Consider the following 14,115-nt stretch of genomic DNA (forward strand, 5'->3'; position numbering starts at 1 on the left):
TACTGTTTCGGTGCGTTCTATTACAAAAAGCACTGATACTATCAGTCTTGAGGGTTAGTTTATGCTTGATACTTTCGTCCATTATTCTGCAAATTAAATTAAATAAAGGTGATATCAATAAAAATATTCATTTAAAGTACATAAAAAATTTTCAACCGTATTTACTTATTCGTAAAATTTACTAGCTAACTCCTCGACGATTATGGCTACCATGACATATGTTAGCTAACCATTGTGGAATGTATCACGCCATAAAAACATTTTTTCATACAAATAACACATATGAATTACCGCAAGACACGGATCCCTATTGAAATCGAAAGCAGCCAAAAGTCGACAACAATAAAAAAAATCACCTTTCGTCCCCAAAGGACTATTGTGGCGAATACTATAAAAGTTGTGTTCAATTATGTTCACGAGTGGCGCTTTAGAGCTGGCTTTGTTCGAAAGTTACAGCGTGATAGTTTATAATCCGCTTATATGAGTATTTTACAGATACTTACATTTAAAGCTGATAATATATCATATATATATGGTACACGATAAACTTTTATAGCATATCTTCTTCTTGCTTTACTTATATCCAATCTTTCGGATTACCTTTTCAAAAATGTTAGTTATGTTTGTTTGATTGAAAACGTTCTTCGAAAGAACTGCTTTGTTACATAGTATGAAAATTAATTTTCAAAGCACATAAATCTCTTTTTGATTTTCTGGTGTTTAAGCGTCTTGTATACTTTGCACGAATCGCCGGGAAATTTAACGATCAGTCGTATTTTTAAAACGAGCGTGGCAGATGGGTTAGCTTGTCGGTCCAACCCTCGTGTTGGTTCAGCCCCCTTTTAATTTTGAATCGTCCTATAGAAAGCCGCAAATTTGCCGACGTTAAAAAAACACATTTAAAATCACGTCCAGAACATACATAAATTATAAAAATCTTTAATAATTATATATTAGAAGCTTTTGAACTGATTATTCAATTCGTATTTTATATTACACATTAAAATGTATCGACTAATCAGACTTGGATATAATATAATGCATTCCCAATTTTAAGTTACTGAGAAGATTAAGTTACCGTTGATTGAAGAGTCACAATCACAACGTCAGTCAGAAGCTAAAGAGGTGATTGTCGGGTAATAAATAAATTAATGTGCTCATGTGCTTATTGTACTCATTAAATGTTTTTCCCCTCATTTTTCATATATTAGGTACTCCCGAAATGATTTTTTTTTCCTAAAATTTAATTTTCAAGTCGTTGATATCTGAGTATGTAATTTATTATATATACGTTGATGCGCATCTACACTATAAATTTACATTTCACGATGTATACTAAATTGCATGGTATATGAAAATACGGCTTGAAAAATTTCAAACCGTATTTTCATTTAATTTAAGTCTTGGATATGGGAGATCAGCAAAGGTAGGCGATGATGTCTGGCTGAAGAAATGGAAGCAAATCCTACTCAAACTATCAATTAGCTGGCCTTAAATCTAAACCAGTCCGATTCAATAGTGCATAGACACATTAAAAAGATACGGAAGGCTTGAAGGCACGATGAACAGGTTCCACACGAATTGAGCGAAAAAAACAAATATCTCAAGAGCTTCTGGATCTTAAAGTTAAATCGCTTGATAACCGGAAATGAAAAATGGGTATTGTATGACATCAATCGTCATAGTGGCTACCCAAAGGTCAAGTAGCAAAACTTACCGCGAAGTCCGGGCTCACTATAAAAAAAAAATACTTTGCGTATATGGTGAGATTTGGTAGGTATTTTTGAGAGGTGGGAAAGGTAAATTATATTTTGAATCAATAAAATATTTTTAGTTACATTAAGATATTATCTAATTTATTTGTTTAATATTAAAAGAACGTATTTATTATTTTTATTTTTTTTTTATTTTATTAATTTATTTAGCTTAATAGCTAATCTTTACATCTAACAAATTTAGTAAACATATATAAAAAATATATAAAAAATACATAACAGAAAGAAAAAATAAAAATATACAATAATAAAGACTTAATATTATAATTTATTTCTATATGTACGAAGGTGTTTTTTTATTCCATTTATGAAACCCGTTATATTTTTGCTGTTTCGGATTTCTCTTGGAAGACTATTATATAAATCAAAACCTCCGTACATAACTCCCCTAGCCGTACTCGTTTTCTTATACTTAATTATCTTTAAATTTTCTCTATTTCTAGTATTATATTTATGTACATCTTTATTTCTTATTAAATACTTATTAAAATATTCTGGTAACATATTATTATCTAACTTATATATAAATACTAAAACATTCATACTCAATATTTCTTGAACATTCAACCATTCTAATCTATCAATCATACTTTTACAATTAGTTAATCTATTTTTATTTAAGATTACTCTCATTGCCCTATTTTGTAATTTTTGCAACATTTGTTTGTCTAATTTATTTAACATATTTAATAGTGTTGCACAATAATTAAAATGGGGCAATATTATACTATTGTAAATTTTTTTTTTGTATTTATACTTAATATATTTCTTAATCTAGATAATAAACCTATTTTTCTACTAATTTTTTTTAATATGTAATTACAATGTTCTTTAAAATTTAATTTTGTATCAACAATTACTCCTAAATATTTTATATTATCCACTATTTCTATACTAGAGTTATTTATTACTATTTTGGTACTATTATCTAACACATTTTTATAATTAATAAACATACATTTAGTTTTATTCTCATTTAATTTAAGTACATTATTCTTTAACCATATTTCTAATATACTTAATTCATTATTTAAATTATTTACAATTTCTTTAATGTTATCACCTATGCAATACATTAATGTGTCATCCGCAAATAGATGAATTTTACATTTTTTCACGTTATTAACTATATCATTAATATACAAAACAAATAACAATGGTCCCAATTTAGACCCTTGTGGTACTCCATAAGACACTAATTTCTCTTCAGAATATACATTATTTATTTTAACTTTTTGTTTTCTTTTATATAAGTAATTATTAAACCATCTTAAAACTATATCACTTATACCTATACTCTCCAATTTCTTTAACATTATTTTTCTGTCTATTGTTTCGAAGGCTCTCTTGAAATCCAAGAAAATAAATACCATAATTGTAAGACAATAAATATTTTGGACTAATATATTTTTTGAATATAGAAGATCTATCAATTTATTTATAATAATATAATTTAACAGTTGATAAATTAATTTTATGCTGCTGATTGAGATGAACGTCTTTATGAAAGAAATATCAAATATAATTAAATATTCACAAAAAGTAGAAATTAAATGTTTATTACAATTCATTCACTGTTTCATTCGGCCATATTGAAATTCGTTCGCCTTATGTGTATAAAATCTAGCACAAAGAAGTAAAGATATCGAGTGTTTATACAAGGAGAGAGGTTGATGCGCGCAATCAATGATTTGATAAATCACCCGAGTCGGCATCGCATCTCCTCAAAGACGAGTGTCATGCTCTATCACCCAATCGATGTCAGTACAAACAAGTTTCCTAGCGAAAGTGTATGGGCCGCACGTAAGAAGAACTCGGATCATTATTCATAAAGTATGAGGAAAGTATTGAGTCGGTGCCGCACGCGTGATTAATCGACTGCTCGTACATAATTCGGCCAAGAATTTAGAGATTACATACTTAGGTATACATATAAGTATGTATGAATATTTAAAATGTGGCGGTATCCCGTCGATACAAAACGGCGGGAAGATGAATACATTAGAGATCAAGATCGTTAAAATGAGCCATATTCCATTCCCAAATCTCGCAATTTTGAACACTCTGCGGGATTATATAGTAGTTGGCTATTATCGTAACTGTTGGAAAATGAATAGAGATGAAAGCTTTTTATCTTTATGTCTCAAACACAATATATTAAAATACAATAAAAGCTGCGCCTGGGGCAAAACTTGAACTTGGTGCCCTCTCTGCCCCCCATAAAAAACTTCTGCTAATTGTTTCGTTATATGTATAATCAGAATGAGAAAAATATATAAAATTCTATTTTTTGTTAGTGTTGTGCGGATAAAATTAAATTGTTAAGAAAAAAATAGCTAAATTTGATTTTGAACCTTATATAGAAATATGACACAAAAATGTAGATTTCTGTAATTAAATGATAAAATGTAAATTTATATAATATACCTATTGTAGAGGCCCTCTTGTTACGACTTAAGAAAAAAAATCTTTATCCCCAGGAACCACAAAACTATATTTTCTATAAAATTATTTTCTCGTACATCTCTCTACCACTAATATTAACTAAGATATATTTTTTTAATTTTAACAGTCGCCTATGGAAAAAAAATAATATATTTTGAAAGTTATCTTTTTCGCCTTTAGAAAGAAAATTGTATATATATATATATATATATATATATATATATATATATATATATATATATATATATATATATATATATATATATATATATATATATATATATATATATATATATATATATATATATATATATATATATATATATATATATATATATATATATATATATATATATATATATATATATATATATATATATATATATATATATATATATATATATATATATATATATATATATATATATATATATATATATATATATATATATATATATATATATATATATATATATATATATATATATATATATATATATATATATATATATATATATATATATATATATATATATATATATATATATATATATATATATATATATATATATATATATATATATATATATATATATATATATATATATATATATATATATATATATATATATATATATATATATATATATATATATATACAATAATAGTGCTACGTTGTTTTTAATCGAAAGTAAAAACAAATTTCTCAGTCTGGCATGAGTTATAGAAAATCTTAAATAGTTATTTTAAATTCACTGAAGGATACTTCCACTGAAGCAGCGGTTACTAAAACTCTTTAGTAAATTCTATATGTTTATAGTTTGCTGTCAAATTAAATTGTAAAAATAATTGAAGAATTTCTAAAAAAGTATTTTTTTGAAAATTCTCATCCAAAAGCCAAAACAATTTTTTGCATTAACTGTTTCACTTAAAATTATGGCCCGTTCAAGTAGTCTTTCGCAATATTTATAGAATGTTTACTTAACCTTGGTTAGTTGCTCAATTTTTGTGTAAATAATGACTGCGTATGTATTACGAAATTTCTCAGTCCTATTTAAATTACCATATTCATTAAAAGCTTCATATTCACATTGTTCATTTTTCCTTAAATATATGATCTATGGATCTATATTCAATGACTCTGTTATTAAAAAGTCTAAAACTTTTAATTTCTCATTGTGAATATTGTATTTCTTAGATTTTATATTAGCTTACTAGCAATAGAAACACTTATGGTTTTTGTATGTACTAAAATCTTGACTCTGTCTATTTCCTTTAAGATGCTGCTTCTCACCAGCCTTACTCAACTTTTTTTTCTTCCGGGTCAAATACAGATGTTTGTAATGTTAAAAATAAAGGTACTTTCATGTTAATCGGGGGCCAAATTTATTAAAAATTATTATTTCATACATACAGGCTTATGTGTTATAATATATAAATATAAAATACTGAATAAGGTTGTTTAAATTGTTTATTTAAAGTTTATTTTTAATATTTAGTAGGCTCACCCTTAGCTAAAATTACAGCTTTAGCCCTTTTTGGCATACTGTGGATAGAGACAATATTCTCCATTCCATCTGCAATTTTTCTTGCAGCTTAATTTTGAGTATGCAATTGTGTTTTTAGCCTGTCCTTTTAATTTTGCATTTAAATTCTTTATAAGATTTAAGTCTGGTGACTGTGTAGGCCATCCTAAAAGGGTTAAACCCTTTGTCGCAAACTAACATCTGACTTTTAGCGTAGTATGACATGGAGTGTTTTATGATAGCATGGTTTGTGCTTAGAAATATTTTCCTTAAATATTTGGATTCCAACATTAAAATACAAATGTCACTATTATACTACCCTCACAAATATACAGGTTTCTTACCCCTGCTGCTAACGCTTCCGCCACTATATTAGACTTTTGGTGCTACGCAATCAGTAAGACATTATTTTACACCATGGGTCCCAAAAATTATGATTATTTAAAAAAATTATTGCTCTAAAATCTTTTTATTAAATTAAGTTTTTAATATTTTTTAATGAAAGTATTCATTGAATCCACGAATCATTTATCTTTCATTTAATTTCAGTCTGGTTACTAAATTCTACTTCTCATCGTTTTTTGTTATCAAGCAATCTTTTTTCGGTTGACTCTTTCAATTTTGTATAAAATATACTCGGGTCAATGAAAGAGCTCTTTTCTTAATCTTTTTTATGAAATAAAGCTAGACAAAATCGAAGATCACGTACAGCAGTAACAGCGCGTTCATAATAGGGCCCAAAATTTTGCCTTCCTTCTAGAAAAACTTTTACCAATATTTTCTTATTTTTTTTGTACATGTCCATGTAATGGTCCTGTATGTCCAAACTTATTTCTTCAAACTTAAAAATTAAATCGTGTACTTTTCAGCAGCTCAGCCTTAATTTATTCTGCACGCAATTTGAATTATTCCTGAAGTTTCATTGCCCGACTGATAAGTCTAATCTGTGATTAGCAAAATGTGAAACTATAATATAATAGACGGAAAACGTTCTGACAGCAATTTTTTAACTTCACTTTTACACCCTAACATCACAGCAGTGCCATTGCACACCATAGAAAACAAATATATCATCCCATAAGAGTGAAAACATTAGAGTAAAGAATAAAATACTCCTTTTATCATTACTTTTTTAAGATATATAAGTCCAAAAAACAAATTTATTAGATTATAACACATTCGATCCAGCATCAAACATATACTACCATATTAATTATCAATGCAATTTTAATATTGGATTAAACCATTTCTTTAACCTCATTTTTCCTTATTTTTAACTTGTATAATTAACCATTTTAATACATGCATTTGTAGAATAAAGAAAACAACCTGCAGTTCTTGCAGATGTTTTGCTACTTAATATGCAGTTGAAAATTTTTATTTTGTTAATTAATTTTTGTGAGATAATGACGGTAAAAAAAACATTCTTAAGAGTAATTTTTCATTTTACTTTTGCACCCTAACATTGCAGTAGAAATTAAATATTGTTTTAAAAAATCTTCAAGGACAAAATTGTGTAAGAAATATAATGAACAACTGTGTTCAGCCCAAATGTTCTCTTTCTTTCCTCCGGTAGTTGTTTGAAAAAAGCTCTACTAATTTAAAGATAGAAAATTTACCACTGCTTTATAAGATACAAAGCTGTAGACTACAACTATATATCTAATAAACCAAGTTTTATAATTTTAAAATAATATTTCAACGTCATATTTTCAGAGAGAGCACCGGTCGTGCGCTGCTTGTGGGGAGCAGATCGCCGACCGGTTCCTGCTAGAAGTTTCTGGACGCACTTGGCATGCAGCGTGTCTGCGATGCTGCGTATGCGCCCTACAACTGGACCGACAGCCCTCGTGTTTCATCAGAGACCACCAAGTGTACTGCAAGCAGGACTACGCCAAGTGAGTATTCACCGTCACAAAAACATTCTATACTACATAGCTGGCGCGATAGCTGCGTTTTTAGATTGCTAGGCGTAAGACCTGAATCATTTAACATATTATAGTATTACCAGAAAACGTAATCGATTTACGATCGCTAAAAAATAATTAGCATATGTATCGCTTCTCACCTTTGTAATTTGATTATATGCCAGTTGTATAATATTTATTTACTTTTAATTACATATCGCGTATGTAGTTTAGAAAGGCATTGTATATTTCATAAAAGTAACACCTTTCAAATGAAAACCTTGTCAGTTATCTTGTACTGATTTAACTATCGAAATTATAATCTAAATTACATCTAAAAATTTTTTTTTTCAGAATTTTTAATTCATCTGACATTTATAAAAAAATATTTTAGTGGCCCATATTAATTTATATTGCGAAAATAGTAGTAAATAAATTCATTACCGTAATTAATTTATTTATTAGCTTTAATATCTTCAGTCGATTTAAAACAATTCCTAATTATCTTTTTAATTCTTCTCTCACACAAAACTTAAAAGCGTTAAATATTCGCGTGGAAGTATATTTGCTATTCGCATATGACACGATCAATCTAGTCATCATAATCTATATATAGCTTTAAATTTTGCATATAATCTCAAACATATTTAAATATTTGTTCTACTTAAAAGCGGTAAATGCAGACAATTTTCTTGAATAAACAGCTCTTAGAGATTTTATAAACAAACCTAAGAAAAAGCAAAAATCACAGTTGCTTATAAAACTGCAGTATTTTTTATTTTAAATAATTCTTCATCTGGTGCTTTATATTTATATATAAATATTATTAACTAATTATTTTAACCTATAGTACCCCCGAAATAAAAATTGTTTGCTGTTTACTCAAATTAACTTTCAAAAACATTTGTAGACTCAAAGATGCATATTTCATAACACTGTATGCCAATATTTTTGCAACAAAGAGTAGAACCCAATTTGACGATGAAGCTTAATTAAGAATATTCTTTAAGAAATATAAAAAACACACTGCTCGTAAAAATAACAAATACGCATAAATAAGACGTGCCTAATTTTAAAGAATGGATTTATTTAACGTTCGAGAATAAAATATAAACCTTTGCTCGTCAATGAAGAAACGCATGAAGTTTTACTCTCGCCGCCTTTTATGTTATGAAATGTGTACCTGGAAACAATATAAAACAATCTTATAATTTAATGAACACAAACTTTCCATGCCAAAATACGAACAAAAAATCCCTACATTTTATCATCAGGTTTCATTTACTATGCATCGTTAACTTTTCCACCGACTGGTAATTTTTTTATCCCGTTTTAAATACATAAATATTTTATTACATATTGTAATAAGTATGTAACTTTATCGTTTGATAATAATATGTTATAATCAACTTTACAGTATATGCGCGCTAAACTAAAGGCAGTTGCTCTATACGCAGATTTTATGCGCAATGCCGAAGTTAATTGTAATAACAACACCATTAACAAGACTTTCAGTTTAAAATTGTATTTTAAATACAATTTCGTCACTTCAAATGACATTTTCATGTTTCTCTAACAATAATTTTGCCTTAAAAACTACATTATCTTGATCCAATCTATTAAATTTACATAAAACTTTTTTAAATCGACGTCCAACTCCATTTATTATAAACGTTAAATCGAAAATATTGTACAACAGATAATGATTTTATATTCAGTTGCGATTTTTATACACTCCATATTTTCTTAAGATCTACCTTATCTTTACTAAAGTTTTCAATATTAATTTTCTACATCCAATATCGCTTTACGGGATCAATTATGCGATTTGTTTGCTGTAATAACATTAGTAATTCAAGGCGCTCCACAAAATTTAAAATTTAAAGTATATAAATTAAGGACATGAAATATTAAATTTCAATATAAACGTAAATGATTTCCTGTAATATGTTGCCAATCTAATAAGAAATAATAACGAATAACATTAAAAGTCGGGTACCCCAAATGGGGATCATGGCAAGTAATGGGTTAAAATGCCGACTGGATTTGTCAACGTGGCTTAAGATTTAATATTTTGATTTTCACGTCTGTAAATTTCGTCAAAAGCTTTTTAACATAATATAAAAACATCAACAATGAATTAAAAATAAATAAAAAGTTGTTTAATTGATACCCAAAATTTATTTCTGCTAATAATATTAAATTGCACATTAATATAATGCTTCATTTCAAATTATGGTGTTTATCTTGCTATTTATTTATGATAACCCTGAAAAGAAATCAGTATCGTGCACAACATATAACACAGCTCTCCCTGTCTCTCTCCGACACGTCAACCGGAGATTCCTCCCGACATGTCATAAGTCTTACTGGGATTTTTCCCGTGCGATGATATATGATGAACCCACAACATACAAACAAAATAAACGACAGAAGAAATCAAACTGTTGCAAGTCATCGTGGCGATTGTATGGTCGCGGCCAATGCCCGCCCAGAATGTGCGACGTTTGGACTTTTTTATATCGGGAGCTCACCTGTTTGTTATTCCGCCCCCAGCAGAGCATTGTAGCTGTGCAACCAAATATGTGCGTGCACATAATACGCGCGATAATTAGACAACTTAATCATAGCTGATATTAGAATTTAAATAATGTAATTCGATCATAATAAGTAGAATACAATAAAGCATATTAATCAATATTTTTTTACAAAGAAATAAAAACAGTTTTATACAGATTGGCAAAGCGATCAATATTTAGAATCAATGGGCATGCGCTTCACGTATCAGTGCAAATTTAGTTATTCCGCCGGAGCAGAACATTCGAGGGTGGCTGTCGCACAAATAACGAACTCGCTGTTGAGCTCCAATTAGGTTATCTTAATTATAGGACTAGGGTCCCGACCCTTTCCCATAGCTGTTTTTTTGCCTTCTTGAGCGCCGATAAAGCAACCTTTGCAATTTTCATCATGAGTTTTTATATATTACCTACGAAAATATTTTTTAGCGTAAAAATTATTTTTAGATTTTTCATAAGCTCAAAAGTACACGAGTTAATATAAATCAATATATCCAATTATTTCAGATTCACAAGTATACAACTAAAATATATCAATCAATTCAAATAACCACACAGACTCACACACATACTTATTATACAACACACTGAGCTGATTAATTAAAGGGTCCAAATTTACATACGACACGGAGATCGCATTTGCCGTTACTCCTTTTTCGCGAATTATCCTTTTGTTAGAGGTATAAGATATGCAATCGCAAACAGAATTTTAATTATACAGATTTCAATGGGTATATTATTTCGTATATACATATGTATATGTATACATACATACAAAACAATACATAAAATAAAAATCAGTTTTGAGTTTCTGTGATGAAAAACTCATATTTATATATTATATATATTGCGATATTTTAATATTTAATTTAAATTATATAAAATCACATTAGTATTAAGACTCTGATTAATGCTTTATATGAGAGGTATTTTATATATTATCTAAGTATTTTATATTAGTTATTACACACATACAATAGTGCTTTTCAATTTTTATCGTATCTGTAAGATACTATATATATATATATTACTTAAATAATATATATAGTAGTATTTCTAAGATATGGAGATATCGTTTTTAACAAATTAAATGTACTGATTTAAAAAAAATGTCGGTACTACCGGTATTTAATTTTATAATACCGGTAGTGCCGCAGGAAAGATATTGAAACCCATGGTCATGTTGCAATGGAAAATTTGTAATAAATAAATCAATACTTTGCTCCTCAAAATTATGTAGAATCAACAAGTAAACTAAATTTTTGTGCCATAAATGTGTTCTAACATTTGCTTTTGGTTTAAAGCTAAAACTCTTTATGTACATTTTGGCAAAAAAATAATTTTAATGAAGCAAAAAAACTTTGCACTAATCTGAATTATTTGAAATTTTTACACAATGAGTTACCTTAAAAGTAATAATATATACTTTTTATAAACAAGTTTCGGGTTATGGTATGATAAATTTATGAAAATTTCTTGAAATAAGCTTTCATATAGAGTACGCTCGGGATAAGGATTCTGGTTTGTTATTGTGTGCGTGGACTGTGTGGCCCAAAACAATTTCGCTCAGAATATTTATTATTTTTATTTTAAAAGAAAATATATGTTTATTTAACATACATACATCTGAGCTAAGTTGGAAATTTCAACGGACATTAAAAAATATATTATATAATCGTAGAAACCAGACATTGATGTCATTAATTAAATATTTGCAAAGTTCAAAATCTTTCACTAGTCAAAAACTAATGAAGTCTTTAGCTATTCTTCAAAAGCAAAAAGATATAAAATGGGGAAAGAAATTATTCGCAGATTGTTTAATGGCTCGACGACTCTATTAAATCATTAGAATCCATTGAATAAATTAAAAAGTTATCATTGGCACAACGATAAGAATAATAACTTTTTTAAGCCTTACAGAGAATAGTGTAAAAAAACCAACAACGTACGGATTAATGGAAAAATAATTAAAATATTTTAATCCACAGGTAAAAGAACGAATAACTTACAGTGTATATTTGTAGCCTTGATATCAATTAACTCAGTGACAAGACATTTTGTTCTCTTAAAATTTCATTTATAAATAAAAAACAGTGGCACGAGTTTAGTGACCTACCCATGGGACAGTGGGCATATCTGGGTTTTAAACCAATATCAACACAAAATTATTTAAAATAAATCACTAGAGAAGATCGAACTTCTGTGCCACACTGCACTTTAATGACGAATACAGCGTTGACGAATCAGCGACTGTCCTTAAAAGAGAAAGCGAGACAACGAAGTACACGCTACATCGCTTCTCCCTCTCATATACATGTACACGCACACAATAACAAACCGGCATCCTTATCCCGAGCGTACTCTATTTTAGAATTTGTAGTTTTTTTTTGTCGCGATTTTTTACGCGTGGAATAATCTAAAGAGTACACAGTAGAGTGTACCAAAAAAACTAATCTCCTTGGTAAAACTCACAATGAGAAGTTTCAAATGCCAAGTTAGAGTACAAAGGGATCTATCAAAACCTTTGCGAACACGTAAGAGCCTACGACAGGGCGATGTTCTAGCGTGCAATCTGTTTAGTATTACCATACAAAAAGTAATCCGAGATGCCAAACTGGATATATAAATCTGCGATTGTAGGCCTGTGGGTTTCCGAGTTGTGTCGTAGCGCCGCAACTGGCCGAGGTGCTCATGACCTACTCACGCAGAATTTTTAACGATATGTTCTAATTGTATAGCAAGACATCATAATGTTCACGAAGGTCAATCGCAACCAATGCGTTCGTGAAGATGTGCAAGTGTAATATTTTATAAATTTTATATTAAATACCTCCTTAAGTATTATGAATACCTATTGTATTTAGCGCGAATGCTCTATGATTGCTTTTAGTGAATCTATTATTATGTACTTTCAAATAGTATAAACAAATTTGTCTAGCAATAGGTACGTTTTGATAAATAAAAAAATGCAATCTATGAATCAAATAGCAATTATTATTGCTATTTGCATTCAAATAGAGCAATCATAGAGCATTTTGAGCGCGAATAGATTAGGGCGTCATAATGGTCGAGGAGGTATTTCAATAATAACTAAATAATATCATATTTGACATCTTCACGGACGCATCAATTGCGATTGGTGCGTCAATGCACAGTTTGCTCCGCTAGCTTATGATGTCCTGGTATATATATAATACAAACGCCGATGATAGTGCTACCTTAATGAGTGCGACAATTACAATTGTGCTTAGATATGTCTCTTATCTGATTATCTAGTTTAAGTATTAAATATGAATCGCAAACCGTGGAAGTGTACGAAATTACTGATTTTTTTATAGATTTATACTAATAGATAAATAATTTGCTTGTTATATTTGATTTACTTTCCCGACAAAGGGACTAGATTTAATATCTAGGTAGAGTACGCTCGGGATAAGGATTCCGGTTTGTTATTGTGCGCGTGAACTGTGTGGCTCAAAACAATTTCGCTCAGAATATTTATTTTTTTTATTTTAAAAGAAAATATATGTTTATTTAACATACATACATCTGAGCTAAGTTGGAAATTTCAACGGACAATTAAAAATATATTATATAATCTAAGAAACCAGACATTGATGTCATTAATTAAATATTTGCAAAATTCAAAATCTTTCATTAGTCAAAAAAATAATGAAGTCTTTAGCTACTCTTCAAAAGCAAAAAGATATAAAATGGGGAAAATAAAAATTCGCAGATTGTTTAATGGCTCGACGACTCTATTAAATCATTAGAATCCATTGAATAAATTAAAAAATTATCATTGGCGCAACGATAAGAATAATAACTTTTTTAAGCCTTACAGATAATAGTGTACAAAACCAACAACGTACGGATTAATGGAAAA

General features: G+C 28.5%; 1 protein-coding gene across 3 annotated transcripts in view; it reads left to right on the forward strand.

Moving 5' to 3' along the window:
- Positions 1-14,115, forward strand: part of Awh (LIM/homeobox protein arrowhead) — a 53,584-nt gene that overhangs the window by 36,888 nt on the left and 2,581 nt on the right. For all 3 annotated transcript variants that reach the window (XM_088187726.1, XM_088187724.1, XM_088187725.1), the window contains exon 2: positions 7,463-7,644. In XM_088187726.1, coding sequence (XP_088043852.1) covers positions 7,542-7,644 — 103 coding nt within the window. In that variant the 5' untranslated portion in view covers positions 7,463-7,541. The remainder of the gene's footprint in view (positions 1-7,462; positions 7,645-14,115) is intronic.

Source organism: Plectrocnemia conspersa, unplaced genomic scaffold, assembly GCF_051122295.1.
Source record: "Plectrocnemia conspersa isolate PC_06_02 unplaced genomic scaffold, ASM5112229v1 ptg000006l, whole genome shotgun sequence".
In the NCBI taxonomy this organism is placed as follows: Eukaryota; Metazoa; Arthropoda; class Insecta; order Trichoptera; family Polycentropodidae; genus Plectrocnemia; species Plectrocnemia conspersa.